This window comes from Eptatretus burgeri, chromosome 5 (assembly GCF_056783735.1).
Source record: "Eptatretus burgeri isolate ZD-2024b chromosome 5, Ebu_testis_v1, whole genome shotgun sequence".
NCBI classification, from domain to species: Eukaryota; Metazoa; Chordata; class Myxini; order Myxiniformes; family Myxinidae; genus Eptatretus; species Eptatretus burgeri.
The window spans coordinates 42,917,392-42,937,202 of NC_140965.1; the positions used below are offsets into that span (position 1 = coordinate 42,917,392).

Here is a 19,811-nt window from a genome sequence, read left to right on the forward strand (position 1 = left end):
ATCAGAGCGACCAGACCAATAGTAGGTGTAACCACCCATCATTATCTCGCCGCAATCCGGTCTCCGAACCTCAGAGAGAGCTGCAATCCCGATGTCCAAACGCTTGAGCTCAGATGATAACAGAGACAGGTGATCATCCTCTCTTAGGGATAGGACATTCCAGGCACCCACCCGAAGGGACTGCCTCAGGTTAACCCAAGGAGACCGCCGTCTGGTGGACGACACCTCAGCACCACTCCGACACACTCTCCCGCAATCTGACCCAGGGATGTTACCCCGTGGTTTCCCTCCTATCATCAAAGATTGGGGGTCCCGAAGGCTTTGCCCCAATCCCGTCATCCGGTGAGCTGCCCTGCGAAGGGAAGCTGCACAGGAGGTACTCCCACGGAGTGGGTTTTCATATTTTTTTGCGTTTTTGCGTTTTGCGGAATGAAGGGTTTTACGGTGGCCGAAGTGCAAATCCTGCCACCAACCTCCTAATAAGAAGTGACCAACTGCAGGAGGACGTCCGCAGACACAGTTGGGCACTAGATATGGATGGCCGTTGGCTCACAAGGAGCTCCTCCGCCCTTTGACAGGTTTTGTTTTTAATCCTGCTGGGTGTCCATATCCAAACACCCTCCTCACCAGAAAACCTGGTGGGGGAGACGGTTTAGTCGCCGACAACCCGACCATGGAACAGGTTAGTACAGGTTTACATGGTACCTGTAGCAGGTCACAGATCAAACCTGACCTGACAGATCACTGAGTGATCTTCTGGACACTTCTCGTCAAAGTTCCAAATATGAAGAGACGCTGAACCATGATTTGTTCTTGCAGATGCTGGAACACTGAGAATATTGTGAACATCGACGGCACACCAATGGACCTCTTTCAGCGTTATGGATGTCATACTTTAACATGGTTGGGGGAGTATTGCTGGCCCTAATTCACTCTTCCAGAGAAGGTGATTGGAATTTGCACATGGCTGCAGTTCGTGGCATGATTGTCTGGTGCTTCGCCTATGACCAACAGAATTATGCCCGGTACCTTCCAGTATACTACGCTGAAATGTCCCAGCTCAGAAATGACCATCCAGAAGTGCTTCAACACTTCCTTGAAGGAGAGTTTTCTGTCCAACTAGGAGAAAAGAACCCCTTTGCTAAGATACCCTTGGACCAGACAATTGAAGAGACAGCCAATCGTGACACAAAAGTTGCGGGAGGAGTGCGCAAGTATAGTCTCAAACCTGGTGCAGTGAGTCGGTTCTTCCTGACAGCAGAATACCAGTCATCCTTCTTGCATCATCTCCGAGACGTGTTAGTCACAGGCAAATCTGATCATGGACATGTAGAGTTACAGAACAGCAGAATTAAAAAGGATGAACTGGCTTTCAATGCTGTTGTAGAAACCCTGCAAAACTGGGTTAATCCCTTTTAAGAAAATCAACAAGAACTAGTCAGTCTGTCTATAGCTGCTGCTGCAACAAGGCAGATTGCCACACAGTTGCTCGAAGCAGAAAAGCATGGTGAGGCAGCTTATCAGAGCTTTAAGTCTGAAAGACTCAAATCAAGTCCACCAGTCGTGAAATTTCATGATCCATTGCCTAAGCTGAGGCTCAAGACCTTTTCAGATATGACCAAGAAGGAGAAGAAAGTTTCTTCAAATGGAAAAGAAATGATTCTGAAAACAGACCGAAAGTTGTTTGGGCAAATGGTACTCATTGCACAAACAAGAAAGAACCTGGATATGAAAGATGTCCTGGCACATCCCCTAGGTCCACTGCCATGGTCGCTAGCCTGTGAAGATGGGAGTATCAGGAAGACAAACAAAGCTGTGTTGGCCAGAGCATTACAAAAAGATGCACAAGCAGAGAACATTCCCACACCATCAGCCACGATTATTGATGGCATGGCTTTGGTTCAAAAGATGAAGGGGGACCAGAAAACATTTGGAGACATTTCAAACACCTTGCTTCTTTCTGCAATTAGAGAAGATGCACACAGTACGAGGATTGACATCGTGTTTGATGTGTATCAACCACACAGCATAAAACACCATGAAAGAGCGAGACGAAGCAAGAATCCAGGCATGCAGTTCAAGAATATAACTTCCCAACAAATTGTCCGTCAGTAGAGAAGTTACCTGCAGAGTAGTGACAACAAGACTGAACTCATTGAATTTCTGTTTCAGGAATGGCAACAACCACATTCAAGGTCATTATTGCAGTCAAAGCATATGTTTGTAACCTCAAAATTACTGACTCAGTAGTTGAAGATGTACCAGAGCTTTGCTGCCAGCAAGAAGAAGCAGACACGAGGGTACTGCTTCATGGAAAACACGCAAGTGACACCGGAAGTGCAGCTGTAATCTTTGTGGTGGACGACAGAGATGTCTTCCTTTTGAGCATGGCGTTCTGTACACAAATTACTGCTCCTCTTTATCAGAAATGTGGGACTAAAACTTGCACACATTACATAGACATCACAGTTGTTGTCAACATGAATGGATCTGATGTCTCAGAGGCAGTTATCGGATTGCACGCTTTCACTGGTTGCGACTCCGTCAGTGCCTTCGCAGGTTGTGGGAAAATGAAAGCATTCAAACTGGTCAAAGCAAATCAGAATTTCCAGAGTCTCTTTAAGGAGCTTGGCCAACAGTGGAGTCTTTCGTCTTTTCTTCAAGCTCGATTGGAACGTTTTGTTTTTGCAATGTATGATGCTACATCTGGAGATGCTTCAGTCAACGAGTTTCGGTATAAACTATTTTGTGCAAAGAAAGGTGAGAAAGAGTCCTACCAGTTACCGCCATGTGCAGATTGTCTTGGAAAACATGCACGGCGAGCAAATTATCAAACCGCAATTTGGAGACAGAGTTTGATGAATGATCCCAAGACACCCAATCCTGCAGGCTATGGCTGGAAATTCGTTGGCGATGGTGATGACAAACACTTAGCCGTAGACTGGATGGATGGTGCACCGGCCCCGACGCTGTTCTTGAGATGCTGTCCTGCAAATGTCGGAAGTCTTGTCGAGTTCCTCAATGTCCCGGTGCTGCAAATGGATTGAAGTGTTCTGACATTTGTAGTTTGAGCCCATGTGAAAACCAACCAATGAACGATGGGTACAGACAGCAAAATGGAGTTGAGCAGCAAAGACGATTATGAAACTGAAGACTATTAGTTCAAATATTCCAAGATTGTGTACTTTCATTATTGTGTTTGAATAACAATAATAATGTGTTTGTCTTATAACATGCCTTATATTTTATTTCTGTGTTGCTGCTACAGCTGCGACATTTGAAATATGGACCAAATGATCAAGTTGATGTCGAAAGTACATAATTACATATTTTCTATGATAGAATTTGTTTCCTATATATGTAAGGTGTCATTTATTGACAAGGTTCAAATTATATTAAGATGTATTCAGGGTACTGTTATTATAGTGCCTGAGTTGAAGTTTTTAATGTCATTCTACATGTTGGAAGACACATTTTTTTCTAAGTGAAGAAAAACATTTGTTTCGCATCAAGGGGTCCGCAGTATTTCATGTCGGGTGTCTGTGAGTGTTTTTATTTTCTTCTTATGTTTATACGACTATAAACTGTACTCCATGAGCTTTCTTTTGATATATAGATTATACACATTAAAGTATATTAACAGTATAAAACGCTCCCAACTCAAATCCATGGTGTATAAAAATTATCGAAAATCTTCGATTTTGTGCAAGAGGGGGTCGCGTATAAACAGTGCCATTACACGATATAAGCTACTGATATTTCCTTGCTACCAAGTGATTTTGATACCTCAGGGGACGTCTTTACAAAAAAAAAAAAAAATAATAAAAAAAAACGACGAGAACAGGGCACTTTGTTTGGTACCAATGACCAAAATTTTGGGCTCGGCCTCATGGACTATAAGTATTCAACCCCTTTGCAATGATACTCCAATTGAGCTCAGGTGTATCCAATTTCCATTGATCATCCTTGATTGGAGTCTACCTGTGGCCAAATCAATTGATTGCACATGTTTTTATAAAGAAACACACCTTTCTCTACGAGGTCCCACAGTTGACAGTGCGGGTCAGAGCAGAAACTCCAACATGAAGTCCAAGGAAATGTCCGTAGCACTACGAGATAGAATTGCGAGGAGACATAGATCTGGGGTATGGTATAAAACAATTTCTAGAGTGTTGAAAGTTTCCAAGAGCATTAGGAAACGGAAATAATATGGAACTACCCAGACTCTTCCTCGAGCTGACCGTCCGATCAAACTAAGTAACCGGGCAAGAGAGACCTTGGTCAGGGAGGTGACCAAGAACCAAATTACCACTCTGACAGAACTACAGAGTTCCTTGGCTGAGATGGGAGAACCTGCCGGAAGGACAACAGTTTCTGCAGCATTTCACAAATCTTGGTTTTATGGTAGAGTGGTCAGACAGAAGCAACTCCTGAGAAAAAGGCACATGACAGCATGCCTGGAGTTTATGAAAAGGTACGTGAAAGACTCTGAGACCATGAAGCAAAATATTATGTGGTCTGAGGAGATGAAAATTGAACTCTTTGGCCTGAATGCAAAGCACTACGTCTGGCAGAAAGTGAGCACAGCTCTTCACCCATCCAATACCAACCCGACCGTAAAACATGCTGGTAGCAGCATCATGCTGTGGGGATGCTTTTTCAGCGGCAGGGACTGGGAGACTTGCAAGGATCGAGGGAACAATGAATGGAGCCAAATACAGGCAAATCCTTGAGGATAACCTGCTTCAGAGTGCAAAAGACCTTAGATTACAATGAAGGTTTATGTTCCAACAGGACAATGACCCCAAGCATGGAGCCAAATCAACACTGGAATGGCTTCAGAACAAGAATGTGAAAGTCCTTGAATGGCCCAGCCAAAGCTCAGACTTTTTTTTTTTTTTTTTTTTTTTTGTATACCTTGGTCGAGGCTCGTATGAGAGCGAACACACAACTCACAGCAAGGAGGCATGAGACAAGAGGGGCGGGAGTGGAAGGGACAAAACATTGGGGAACAGACACAGGTGAACTGTGGAAGGGAGAGGGATGGGGATGGGATGGGGAACATGGCGAGGAGAAGATGGACATTACAGGGACTTTCAGGAAGGAAAGCAGGAGAATTGAAGGAAGTGGGCTTGGGTGGATTATCGGGGTAGAAAAGATCGAGGATTTGGATGGGGGAAGATAAGAGGTGGTGGTGAACAGCTGTTTTGAAAGCCTGGAGGGAAGAATGGGAAAGAATAGAGTGAGGAAGTTTATTCCAAAGGCGGGAAAAAAGAGGAATGAAAGAGTGAAGATGAGCAGTGATTCGTGATTTTGGTAGTTTTACCAGAAGGGGGTTGTTGGCGGACCTTGAGCGCCCTGTGGAAATGTGGTTGGGACAAATCGCAGAGAGAGCAGGGGGGGCAAGGCTGGAGAGGAGTCGGTAGAAGACAGAAAGACCACCGACCAACCTGCGGTGATTGAGTGAGAGGCCCGAAGACTCAGCTTCATTGCGGGAGATGCCAATGATCTTAAAAGCCCTGGTTTCGACAGTGTGAAGTCGAGAGAGGTGGGAGGCAGGAGCACCAGCCCAGAGGGGAGAGCAGTACTCCATCAGGCTACGGACAAAAGCTTTGTAAGTAGTCAGGAGCTCAAGAGGGCCGAGGAAGGACTTTGCACGACGGAGGATTCCCAGTCGGCGACTGGCTTTTGAGGCAAGGTTGGAAATGTGACTTTCCCAGGAAAGGTCATGGCAGATAGTGAGACCCAGAAGCTTGAAAGAAAAGACTTCTTCCAGAGGATTGTTGAGAAAGTGGATGGGGGGGTTTTGTAAACGGTCCTTTCGAAGAGACATAGTGAGAGTGTGAGATTTGTGTGGATTGAAAGACATGTTCCACGTGTTGGACCAGTTTGTGATTTTATCCAGATCTGCAGTGAGCGAAGAAGCTGCTGCTTGCCGGTCTGAGGGATGACAGATGGTACGGCAGAGGGTGGAGTCATCGGCAAAGAGAAATAGAGGATTTTCCAGAGAGTCCGAGAGATCATTGATGAAAACCAGAAAAAGAACAGGGCCCAGAACGCTACCTTGAGGAACTCCAGCCTGCACAGGAAGAGGGGATGAAAGAACTCCATTTAGGGCCACACGTTGACTGCGACAGGAGAGGAAGTCTGCGAGCCATGAGTGGAGATGGCCTTGAATACCATGGGAAGAGAGTTTGGTGAGTAGGGCAGGGTGCCAGACTGTGTCAAAAGCACGTGATATGTCCAGGGATACGGCTCGGATTTCCTGTCTGGCATTGAGGACCTCCATCCATTGATGGGAGAGCAGTAGCAGCATATCCAGGGTAGAGTGACCTGGTCTGAAACCAGACTTGAATCCCATTGAGAATCTGTGGAAAGACTTGAGATTGCGGTTCACCAACGCTACCCATCCAACTTGACAGAGCTTGAGCAAATCTGCAAGAATGGGAGAAAATTCCCAAATCTAGATGTACAAAGCTGATGCAGATATACCCAAGAAGACTCAAAGCTGTAAATCGCTGCTCAAGACGCTTCTACAAAGTATTGACTCAGGGGGTTGAATACTTATGTGCAGTAAATTAGATATTTCTATATTTCATTTTCAATAAATTTGTAAACATTTCTAAAAACATGTTTTCACTTTGTCATTGAAGGATATTTTCTGTAGATCAGTGAGAAAAAAATTAAATTTAATCAATTTCAAATTTCGGCTGTAAAACAACAAAATATGAAAAGAAAAAAAAAAATCAAGGGATTTGAATACTTTCTGAAGGCACTATACATATATGATGCCCATTTTACTTGAAACGTGTACAAGCTCTTCATTGAGCTTGTAGATACAGTAAGTGGCCATTTAGATATTTGGCACTGTGAAACCTTTATGGGTCATTATGGTTCTCGGAGGGAGGCATTAAGTTTTTCGTTTTGGTGTCCGTGGTGTCCTGCTTTTTTAAGAATAATTCCCCCCCCCCAATATCTAATTACAGTATTGAATTTTTAATATTTTTGGCTACATTGGTGTAGCTACACAACACAACATTTTGGCTACACAACCATCAGAAATCTCTGAACGTATGTTAATTTCAGGTAGGTGCATGTCATTTTGAGTTGGACTCGTAAAGCCCTCTCGTTTAAATTAGTAAATGTCATCAGATTCGTTTAAACTAGTCACGTCAAAAGCAGCCATGGTTGACAATGATACTTGGAGAGGACATCATCATGACAGCAATGCACTTTTGCAGAGTTGGTCATTGGATGAGCACAAAACTAAAGTCATTAAACAAAACGATTAATAGCTATTGTACCATGCAAATAATGTTTAACTTGACCTGTGCTACGTCTTCGAGTTACTTTACCATTTTCTTCTTGCTCCACATGAAGCAAACTTCGAGGTATGAAAGCAAACAGGGACAAATCTTTCACAATGGAAACGACACATTTATATCTTACGACATTCACTTAATCAAGGATAAGTACATCATCGTTCAGATAGCTGCAACAAAAATGCATATGGGCCTAAAATGTATAAATCAGATCTGACGACCTTCATACCTTGGTAAGGAAATGGTCAATCAATCCAAAAAGGGCAAACTGCAACCAAGATCAAGTACAATTTGGCAATGAAAATGAGGAATGAAAAATTGGGGAGGTGTGGGGAGGGGGAGGAATGGGGGTATTTCAAGAATCAACATTTGAATGAGGAATGAAATAACTAAAGTTATTCATGGCGGTGCCGCAGTTCGATGTATCACGAACTCTTCACTCCTATTGTATTGTCTGTATCAAATTGGTATTTAAAAAAAAACACTTTTCTTACATTTACTCCTGGCATTAAATAAATTCAGAGTTTGTAAATATGAGCAGTAAAGTCTCAATAATATTTACACTAGTACAAACAGTGTTAGGCTCTTCCCACTTGGCTAGTGTGTAGCTTGGCTCCCCTCAGCTCTGTAGATCCTTTATTGACCTTTGGGATCAGAGTGTAGTTACTCCTCCTCCGGTTCACCCAAATACACACACTTCTTTTATTAAAGGATTCCTTCAATATTGAATGGCATCTCAGTTGACCTGTTAAATCTATATTCACCAGCCTTTGCTCCAAATGATGCATTTGGTTTGATGAGAGAAAATCTGCTCAAGGTGCTTCTACAAAAACGCTCAAGGTGTTTTTTGATGGTTTAGCCATGCCTTGGGTCAATCAATGTCTGTGCCATTTTTGGATGCATAGTGCAACCTTTACAACAAATACCCCCATTTTAACATATTAACAGAAGGCACACTGAACATAATTTAGTATGCCAAATACTGTGATGGTTATAAGGGAAGGGGGCAGTTACTGGTTTAAGGCCTTAATCACCACATGTGATGGCAATGATTTTAGGATTTTTTTTTTATATCCTTGTGGAGGATCTCTCAGTTTTACTCATGTTGTTGTTCTCCATCTTCTTCTTGTGGACTTTTTTGTTTCACAGCCTACAGTTTTCATCGAAACTTCCTGAAACTTGGCATATATATGTAAAAATACCCTGCGCAGACAGTAACCATCTCCGATTTTGAAAATTCCTCCGAGAAAAAAAGTTACGACGTCAAAATATCTCCGCTAATGGCAATCGCCTATACCGTTATCTCCGAAACTAGGCAAGCTGTTTGAATTTTGTTTGCTGGAATCAAGCCGGGCATTAACACAGATAATTTGTCGCAAACCTGATGCATCACAATGATGTCATATTCGTTTTTATGACGTCAGCATTAGGAGGATGAGGATCTGAGCTCATTTGAGCTTGTTATGTACCAAGTACATGTGGATAGGAATAAGATGCCCATTGCTGCATTACTCAGGGTGACAGCGAGGTCAAAAATAATGGTTAGAGAGATTGTGGCCTTGTATTTTCATCACATAATAATGTTAAAGCCTCAGTGGTAATGGTTAGAGCATCCACTCTGAGTCAGAGGTCAGTGGTTAGAACCCCAGCAGAGTCACACCAAATACTTTTTTAAATGGTATGTGCTACTTCCTTGCTTGATGCTCAGGATATTTTTTTTTTTTTTAAGGACAGAGCATGGACAAGCCTGATGTTGACAATCATGGCACAGGCTTTGATGGGACTAATGGCCTCCTGAATTGAAGTTCCTTGTTAGGATAATATATTATTATTATTATTATTGGTTTTGAAAAGGATATTACCATAAAATAAAATATTTGAATGACAAGTTCACAAATCCTTAATACCTGCTGCTGTTGTCGTGCACGGAGCTTGCTACTCAAGCCAAAATCCTCATCGAACCAGTCCTGATCATCCAGTAGTTGCCCAGCATCGAATGGGGCATGACTCAGGCTCAAATAACCGAACGGGCTTGTGGGCTCCTCCTGATTACATGAACCATTCAATATCTGCTCTGGTTGGCAAGACCCAGGACTTTCCTACATGCCAGAAGGGAGGAATTGTAACACATAGATGGATATGATAAGATAAAAGAGCATTTTACAAAAGCAGGCCTGAACTCAAAATAAAACATTATAGAAAGGATGGACACAGTATATGAAAGTAGTTAAAGACCAACAATAATTTACCGGTCTTGGGGAAGTAAGAGGAGATGTACACATTTCTGGGTCAACTTCAATTTCAGGTAGGTGCATGTCATCTTCTTGAGTTGGACTCTTTATGAAATGCTCTTCATCAATTGTGGTACAGTTAACAAGCACATGCTCAGATTCTACAACTTCACCAGGAAGCACCACACCTTCAAATTTATTTTCACCACTTTTCTGCAATTCACAGAATTGTTCCAAAGCCTCGGACAGAAAATTGGACAATAGGCCGTTAGTAATAGCGCAAGCCAGATAATCCTTTTTCTCTGTCTTCTCAGCAGTTTCAGCCTTTGTCAAAGCATCACTACGGTCCATCTGCTCTTTCAACTGGCCCTTCTGGCGGGTTAGCATATCTAAAAGTGGGGTGTAAGGCTTAGATTGGTCAGCCACAGCTATGAACGTTCCATTGAGGGTGGTGTACTGTGCCTTTTGATCATATATTTTCAAACAAGGAGGAATGTCTTTTGAGGACGAGGTCTCAAGGCAAGTTGCAGCATTTGCAAAGGCATCCTGAGACTCTTCACCATTGGTAGATGCTTGTTCAGCACTTTCTTCAGTCACCAATGCTGATGGAACGCCTTCCTTTTTCACATCTGTGGACATCACTTGAGGAATTGTAATTTCTGCAAGTACATTATCCATTTGAGGCTTCTTATCCAAATTGCACACAGTACGAGAGGAATTGTGAAGAACCGCATGTCCATTGCAAATCCCTGAAACCTCTTTTGCTGCTTCATTAATGAGACAACCGACAAACCTTTCAATGTGCTCCTCAAAAGCCAAGTTGGAAATGTCTTTCTTGATACACAGTGATGGTGAACCAAAAGCAACTGAAAAATCCTCTTCTAAACCAACTTCGGCTCTTTGGTCTGGTTTAACTTGCTTGTTCATTTGCATTATGTGGCTTGAGGAGTTGTTGTAGTTTTCATTTACTATTTGACAGTCAACATTCTCAGATGTTAAAGGCTGAATGCAATTGGATGAAGCGTTTTCAACTACAGACTTTCTCAAATCACAATCCTGTGGCAACGATGACGGGACAATGGCAGTCGCTTGTGAAAAATGGTTTCCCCCAACAATCGGTAATGATAATGGTGCTTTCCTAGCAGTATTATCTTGCTCAGAAGCATCATTAGACACCTTTTCTTCAGGTTGTACACTTCTGGATGAATGGTTTTCCAGAACATCTTTAGATGCATTGTCTTTGCACAACTCATTATCCAACAGGGCTTCATTTGATTGTTGCCCAGTTTGAGTGTCCACATTTAACAGTGAGCTGCAATTTTGGTTTGGAGGTGTAATTGAACATGGATATGATGCTTCATCCAAAGGCTTCTCAGAACAGATAGTCTTATCAAATGCCACAAGAGATGCTTCCCTACCAGTATTTTCAGGCAGGAAAGAAAGGGCTGAAGTAAATGCAGAATTATCCTGCATGTTCCTTGTAAAACCAGGATGTTCCTTTGGAGTAGATGTATTTAACTCAAAGTCATATGATGGCAAGACAGAAGTCCCATTCTTTAGGTTAACAGGTGTCTCATGATCCTGATGACCAGTGACAATCAATTCACTATTATTACTCGCTGTGACAAAAGAAGACACACCATTGCTCATGAATGAAGACGCATTAACATTTGTGTCGTCAAGTCTATTTTCAACAGCAATGTTTTTCACAACCATATCACAATTAGAGAAAGGTTCAAGCACTTGTCCTGAAATCTCAACTTCCCTATTTTCACAGAGTTCATTATTTGTGTAGCTATGACCATTTTTTGTGTCTTGTGCTGAATACCCAACATCGAAAATTTCTGATAATGAAGAAATGACAGTGTGATAAGCATCTGACGTAATATTTGTGGTGTCCACAACTCCCAGTGGTTTATCAGACAGCAATGTCTCCAAAGGTCCATTGCATGGCAACAGAGGGAGAATTTCTCTTGGCTCTTTCTCTGCTTCATCACGTTCAATGCTTGTCGATGAAGGGCCCAAAGAAACTTTTCCTCGTTTGGTCATTTGTGTAACAGAAACTGTATGCTGTTCTGGATTCTGCTGTTGCTTGTTAAAATGAGGTTCACGAGCTGCATAGTGAGGTGGAAAATTTAGTGCAGACTCTTCAGTCTTGGCTGGTGCTGCCTCTTCCTCCAATGGCAAAATCTCACTGCGGAATGCCTTGGTGACAGCAATGTCTGCTTCTGTCTGGAAGTCCAAGGTATCATGCTTCTGGAAAAAACAAACAACAATATAGTTTCACAAAGAGTGGTTCCCTCTTAAAAAAAAAAGCAGTGTACTCAAAATCAGTTATATAAAAGTAGAATGGTGACAGAGGCAAATTAAAAGCACACCTCAAGAACCCTCTGTCGCTCATGGCTCCTGCGCTGTTGGTCATCACACAGTTGTTCCACAGTATGAAGCCGATGTTTAAGCTCTGACCTCAGCGCCACTATCCGATCAACCACACCAGCCGGTCCTGTATAGACACATTCCTGAGCTATCGAACACCACTTTAAAAACCCGATGCTGTCATATTATTTTCCAAAAGATCAAAGCTTTAGTACAGAAGTATGTCTGCAATCCTCAAAATTGAAGAAAAAAAACAAACCTAGAGCTAAAAAGCCAGAATCATCCAAGATAATGACTACAATTAAAAAAAAAATAACTGCACTAAAAAGACCTATACAAGGAAAACAGACACAGATGGGGGCCATTCAGCCCATCATGCCTGTGTGAACACCATACTAATTCATTAACACAAGATCCAAAGAAGAAAATGCAAATTTTGAATATATATATATATATATATATATATATATATATATATATATATATATATATATATATATACATATATATATATATATATATATATATATATATATATATATATATATATATATATATATATATACATATACATACATACATACATCTTCTTCTTGTATACTTAACACAGTATGCCACATTAGACCTCTACAAAACAACCAATATTATATAGAAGTTGCTTGCTCGGGTTTAGTTGAAGCATCAACCATCAAAATAATTGGGTGTGAATGTGATGTGGCAAGGTAGGGTGGAGAAGGGTGAGGGGGGTGGGGTGGTGTATGAGGATGGAATTCTCATTTACCATTAGAGTCATGCAATGTGGATGAAGCACCACTCGGTTGTGGTATCGTATATTGGTCAGGAGAGTGAATCTTCCTACAAGATGAAGAAGGACACTCAACCCTCCATGCTGCCAAAGCCTGATCCTCCAGCTTTAATATCTGCCCTTCCTCTTTGTCCAGGCGCTCCCGCCACACAAGTAACTGTTCGACACGGTGCCTTCGGCGTTTCAGCTGCTGCTCCCGCTGTTGCAAGTAACTGCAAAATAAAGCCAGTAATATGTCCGATCAGTTACCTCAAATTAAAAGCAGCCTTAGGTTTTACATAGAAGCACAGAAAAAGAAATAATAACAACTAGAACTGCCACTTTACAACTGCTGGCCGTGATGACCGGGTACCCAGACCTCCGCTTTTGATACGACGTGAGACTTAAATGATAGTCGCAAAGTTTTACGTCGATAGGATAAGTGGTTAAAGAGAAAACAACATTTAATATTGTTCTTGAATCCAACATGGCTGCAAAACCATGTGACCTATCAATTAGAAATTAACAAACTTATATTCCCGACTCGTGCGCAATACGTACGTGAAGTTTCCCCTTGATCTGACCGGCCGTTCTGGAGAAGAAGATGTTTGAAGGTTGCAGGGTAAATTCGAGAATTTCAGGCCGCCAAACCGTATGACCAATCAATAAGAAATTAACAAACTTGAGAAAGGACCTCATGGGGAATGTGCGTATAAAGTTTCGCCTCAATCTGTCTCGCCGTTCTGGAGAAGATTTTTAAAATTTATTAATTTTCAATCCAAGATGGCTGACGAACCATATGACTTTTGACATCATAAGTTAACATCCTGCCTCCTATCCCGGAGTGGAATACGTGTGTGAAGTTTCGTGTTAATCAGATAAGATGCGTTTTTCTATCCAAGATGGCCACCAAACCTTGTGACTTGTGACGTCATAATTTTTACTTTGAACGCAGACATCATGGAGGATGATAGTTGCAAATTTTCGCTTCGATAGGTTATGTGATTCCAGAGAAAACATTATTTAATATTTTTCATGAATCCAACATGGCTGCCAAACCATGTGACCTATTAATTAGAAATTAACAAACTTATATACCCTACTCGCGTGCAATACGTTTGTGAAGTTTTCCCTTGATCTGACGAGCCGTTCTGGAGAAGAAGATGTTTGAAGGTTTACGGTAAATTCAAGATTGCCGCCAAACCGTATGACCGATCAATAAGAAATTAACAAACTTGATAAAGGACCTCATGGGGAATATGTGTGTAAAGTTTCGCCTGAATGTGTTTAGCCGTTCTGGAGAAGAAGATTAAAAAAAAAATTCCCAAAACAAAATGGCTGCCGAATTTCCCTGTAAACGGGACGAGAATCACCTGTCCACAGGTGATGCTCTACCCCCTCACAGATTCCTCGCACATCGGCCTCCTTGTCCACCCTCAGTGCACGTACAGTTTTACACCTCAGCTCCCTGAACAGCTCAGCTCTGCCATTCAGCCTGGCCCTGCGACTCTGGTCAATGGTATCCAGTGTCCCTTGAGAGACAAAATTCTTCTTTGCCCTGCGGTGAGCTCCAAGACATCCACCGGCAACATCAAGGACGGTGGGCTTGAAGGCGCTCCACAACTCTTCAGGACCCCCCAAAGCACCCAGACCCCCCAAGTGTCCACTCAGCCTGTTCGCAAACTCCTCAGCTACTCTCTCATCCCTGAGCTTGCCAACATCCAGCCGAGGCTGGGATGGTACCATTCTCCAGGATTTAAGGTGCAGCTTTAGAGTTGCTACAACAAGCCTGTGGTCAGTATTGAGGAACTGAGCACTCCGGTAGACCCTGCAGTTCTGGATCATCCTCCAACGACCGTCAATGAGGACATGGTCAATCTCCTTTGCCACACCGCCAGCGTTGGAATACCAAGTCCAGCGATGAGCTTGTGGGCGCTGAAACCATGAACCAGCCACCCTAAGTCCATGACTTCTTGCAAAGTCAAGGAACTTAGTGCTATTCTGGTTCATAGTTCCTGACCCATGGGGACCAACACACACCTCATAACCATTCCTATCAGTTCCAGTCGATGCATTGAAATCCCCCAAGACTAGAAGTGTATCTCGTCTGGGGCACCGATCAACCACAGACTCGAGCGTGGCGTAGAATGCATCCTTCTCTGTGAGATCACTCGCCTCAGTCGGAGTATAAACAGAGATCAGGGAAATGACACCGAAGGAGTGACGAATCCTTAATCTCATAATACGCTCGTTGACCGGTGTTACCTCAATTATCATTGGGGTCAGCTTATTGGACACAGCTACAGCAACTCCTTGGGTATGGTAACCATCAGAGCGACCAGACCAATAGTAGGTGTAACCACCCACCATTATCTCGCCGCAATCCGGTCTCCGAACCTCAGAGAGAGCTGCAATCCCGATGTCCAAACGCTTGAGTTCAGATGATAACAGAGACAGGTGATCATCCTCTCTTAGGGATAGGACATTCCAGGCACCCACCCGAAGGAACTGCCTCAGGTTAACCCAAGGAGACCGCCGTCTGGTGGACGACACCTCAGCACCACTCCGACACACTCTCCCGCAATCTGACCCAGGGATGTTACCCCGTGGTTTCCCTCCTATCATCAAAGATTGGGGGTCCCGAAGGCTTTGCCCCAATCCCGTCATCCGTTGAGCTGCCCTGCGAAGGGAAGCTGCACAGGAGGTACTCCCACGGAGTGGGTTTTCAGATTTTTTTGCGTTTTTGCGAAATGAAGGGTTTTACGGTGGCCAGAGTGCCGGAGTGCAAATCCTGCCACCAACCTCCTAATAAGAAGTGACCCAACTGCAGGAGGACGTCCGCAGACACAGTTGGGCACTTGATATGGATGGCCATTGGCTCACAAGGAGCTCCTCCGTCAGTCAGCTGGAGTCACACGGTTTGAAAGTTTTTTTTTTGTTTTTTTTTTTTGGCACGTACGGGTATGCATGTACGGGCCCGCACTAGTAATAAAAATAGGGGCAATACAGCTGACCGCTCACCAGGTAGAACAATGATACTGAAGAGGAAGTCAACGTGTGATGGAGTCAGCAAAATGTACCAATGAATCAATGTTGTGGCCCCGGGTTTTTTTTTTTTTAAAGTTGTGAACAAACTTTGGTGCATCAAGCGTGATGAAGGTTGTGGTCAAGTTCCATTGGAATTGTGTGTGTAGTTTCTGAGAAGAAAGCAAATATCTCTTTTGGGGGCTAACCATCCCACCCACAAAACCCCTCCATCGACCCCCTCAGACCCCGATTTTTTATGCCATGAACAAACTTTGGTACATCACGGGTGATGAAGGTTGTGATCAAGTTTCATTGAAATCGTGTGTGTAGTTTCTGAGAATAAGTTGCAAGTGTTCATGGACGGACGAACTGACGACGCGCCATCCCATAAGCTCCCCGGAACTACGTTTCAGGTGATCGAATAATAACACACAAAATTTGGAAATTAGGATCACCTTTCTTCAAGATTGTACTGGAGAGCCCGAATTCTTTCCAAAAGGAAAGCAACTCCATCCACACCACTTTCGACAGATGTATCAGAAGATGCTGTTCTTTCCTCCACAAGTACTTCTGACAGACGTTTCCCAGCATCACCATCCATAGACAGAGGGCTCCTGTGCAATGGCCTGCAGGAATTGAGGGAGAAGCAAATTATCTCTGCCAATTGGAATATACAACTGGGCAAAAACAGATTTCAAAACAATAATAACGAGAACGGGCACTCAGTAGAGCGCATACCTTCGCCAACGCTACATTTTGCCCCTCCCCCCCCAGAAACCGTTGATTGTGAGGGTATTTAATCCCATACCACATCTGCCATCTCATATGTGTTATGATGGCTTAAAAACATTAAATTTCCTGCCGTTTGACACCGATTCACGTACATTGTACAATTTCTGGATGAACTCCATGACCTTTTTGGGTGTCGGTGTCAAGTCAATCTGATGACAACTGGTCACATTATAAGAAATTATTTTCTGGAATTTTAGGGGAATTTAGCACACACGAGTTTCTGTTTTTCTAAATAAGTTATTTATTGTGAACAAACAAACATTCATTGTACAAAAATGACGATTTTGACCTTTTCATGACCTCGACCTTGACCTTTGTACTCTTAATTTTGTAATTGGTATTAGAGTGTGGGGAACAGAACAGTCAACATTTTGGTGTTGGTTTCATGCAAATCGGATAAGAATTGACCATGTTATGACTAAAACCGCACATTTTGCAATGTTGTGACCCCCCCCCCGACCTTTGACTCCCAACCGCTAAGAAGGGTTATTACATCATTGTGTCAATGTCATACATCACAAGATGGGGCATTGAATTCTGAACATTTTGGCATTAGTTGCATGCAAATTGGATACAAATTGACCGCGCTATGGTAAAAAGACGATTTTGACCTTTTCATGACCTTGATCTTTGACCCGATCGCTCCCAAAATCTAATCAAATGGTCCTCGGATAATAACCAATCATCCCACCAAATTTGCTGCAATTCAGTTCAATACTTTTGGAGTTATGCGAATAACAAACAAACAAGCACACATATTCACAAATAAATAAATAAATAAATAAATACACAGCGATCAAAACATAACCTTCGCAACAAAGTTTGCGAAGGTAAAAATAGGACCACTGGACCTGCAGCTTATCTGTGCCCTGGCCTAATGTTGTCACTCAAATTTGGTAGCATTGTCCCTGGTGGCAGGGGGAGGAACAAAGTTTGGGGGGGGGGGTTGCAAAGAGGGGGAGGTGTGATGAGAGGAAAGAGAGAGAGAGCAAGTTTCTGATATTGTGGAATCTACTGAATGAGAGAGTTAGACATTTGTTAGGTTGGAACGGAGCACATGGATGTTTGAAAACAATACAGTTTGTGATACCAGAGGGGAGCCATTATTAAAGAAGTGGGCAATGGAGAGGAGCGACGAGAGGAGGTAGCTATGGGGGGTCAACATGGGAAGAGTAAAGAGGAGGTATGACAGGGGAGGAGTTCGGAGGAGGTATATTTTAGGAGTTGGGATGAATTTGCACTGAATTTGAAAAAAAAATAACGAATGGAAGACGACCTAACATTGCAAAATGGGGTTTTATTTAATTTGTCGGTCAGAGATTCGATTAAATACATTGAAGGATGGATGGAGTTCAGAATTGAGAGAATGAAGGAAGGAAGCGTTGTAATGATGAAAGATGAACGAAAGGTCAAAAATAACTCAAATGTTTGAAGAAGAGGAAGAGCACAGCAGAGACAGGAAGTCAAAACATTTTGAGACTGTTTTTTTTTTGTAGGTTAGGGAAGAGGGGGGCAGAGCAAAGGAAGAGTTTGAAGAACAAAAAATTGTGAAGGTGAATGGTGAATACCCTCACGATCAAAGTGGGATTGCAAATGTGAAAGGGAAAGAAGAAGGAAGAGGAAGAGTCCATAGGGGATGCCACATGCTTACGGGGCAAAGGTGAGAAGGGGGGGAATTCTTTTTTTTTAATATTTTAAGACATGCAACAGAGGATATAGTTGGGAGGAAATGAGGGAGTGATGGAGGGATAGGGGGGGAAGAAAAAAAAACTGAAGGTGGTAAGAAGAAAAAAAACAAACAGATCGTGCACACAGACGGGACGAAGAGTCGGCTTCAAGGAAACCGGATATAAAAAGATGACGAAAACTCAACAATTAACACAGGTTTTAACACAAGACCAAACAAGAAACACACAGTAAACACAGAGATAACAAAATAACAGTAAAAGCACGACAAAGAGGACTGAAAAAACCTGAAAAGGAACTTATATTTGACATCAATTAAATGTCATGAAAAATTTAAGGTTATATGCTTCCTTTTTCCAGGTTGCTTCTCTTGGTTCTCCGAGTGGAAGTGCAACTCGTGGAGGATCAAGGATGGTCCTCTTGGTCCTTCCAAAAAGTTAAGGAATCATTCCATTTTCATCTGTGCTGCCGTCGATTTTGTGTTCTCTGTTTGCGTCGATTGCTTTTCATATTGAGCGCAAACGCTGTGTATTTTTTAATGCTCATTCTATTTATTTTGATCCTGCGTCTTAGGCTCGGGTAGTTATTTTTTGTCCAACTGTTTCTCATACTAGCTCACCATGTCTCCATCCCCTCTGTCTCATTATTCACCACCCTCGCTTTAATTACTCCTGCATACTCCAATTCCCAAGTTATTATGATATATCTCTATCTCTCTATCTCTCTATCTCTCTATATCTCTATATCTCTATATCTCTATATCTCTATATCTCTATATCTCTATATCTCTATATCTCTATATCTCTATATCTCTATATCTCTATATCTCTATATCTCTATATCTCTATATCTCTATATCTCTATATCTCTATATCTCTATATCTCTATATCTCTATATCTCTATATCTCTATATCTCTATATCTCTATATCTCTATATCTCTATATCTCTATATCTCTATATCTCTATATCTCTATATCTCTATATCTCTATATCTCTATATCTCTATATCTCTATATCTCTATATCTCTATATCTCTATATCTCTATATCTCTATATCTCTATATCTCTATATCTCTATATCTCTATATCTCTCACTCTCACTCTCACTCTCTCTCTCTCTCTCTCTCTCTCTCTCTCTCTCTCTCTCTCTCTCTCTCTCTCTCTCTCTCTCTCTATCTCCACCTCTCTCTCTCTCTCTCTCTCTACTCTATTTTTATTTATTTTTTTAATTGTCGATTGCTTTGTTCCTTTCCTGTTTCACCCCCGCATTCCTCTTCCTCTTCTTGCTGTGTATAAACTTGTTCACCCCATGTGTCCTTCTCCCTCTACCTTTGATCTCTCTAACTTCTACTCTGCTGTTGGTGTTCTCCCCCCCCCCCTTTCCATTTCATACCACTATAGCTCTTCCAGGAGCCTCGACAGTTTATAGAAACAAAAAAAATCATGAAATATTAAAGGTCACATGAGAGAGACAGCATGAGAGGAATAATGAGATAAGTAGGAGAGAACAACAAATGTTTCCAACATGAGTTATGGTCTACAAAATTATTTTAAAGGGTGTGTGACCTTTTACCTTTCACCTGATAATCCA

General features: G+C 42.3%; 1 protein-coding gene across 7 annotated transcripts in view; it reads right to left on the reverse strand.

The window, feature by feature from the left end:
- LOC147026324 (uncharacterized) overlaps positions 1-19,811 on the reverse strand; it is a 126,453-nt gene that overhangs the window by 22,871 nt on the left and 83,771 nt on the right. For 6 of the 7 annotated variants that reach the window (XM_085881626.1, XM_085881624.1, XM_085881627.1 and 3 more), the window contains 6 exons: positions 16,196-16,366; positions 12,711-12,946; positions 11,932-12,056; positions 9,572-11,809; positions 9,230-9,421; positions 7,552-7,590 (listed from right to left, as the gene is read on the reverse strand). In XM_085881626.1, the coding sequence (XP_085737752.1) occupies positions 7,552-7,590; positions 9,230-9,421; positions 9,572-11,809; positions 11,932-12,056; positions 12,711-12,946; positions 16,196-16,366 (3,001 nt within the window). The remainder of the gene's footprint in view (positions 1-7,551; positions 7,591-9,229; positions 9,422-9,571; positions 11,810-11,931; positions 12,057-12,710; positions 12,947-16,195; positions 16,367-19,811) is intronic. The other variant, XM_085881625.1, reaches the window with a different exon arrangement.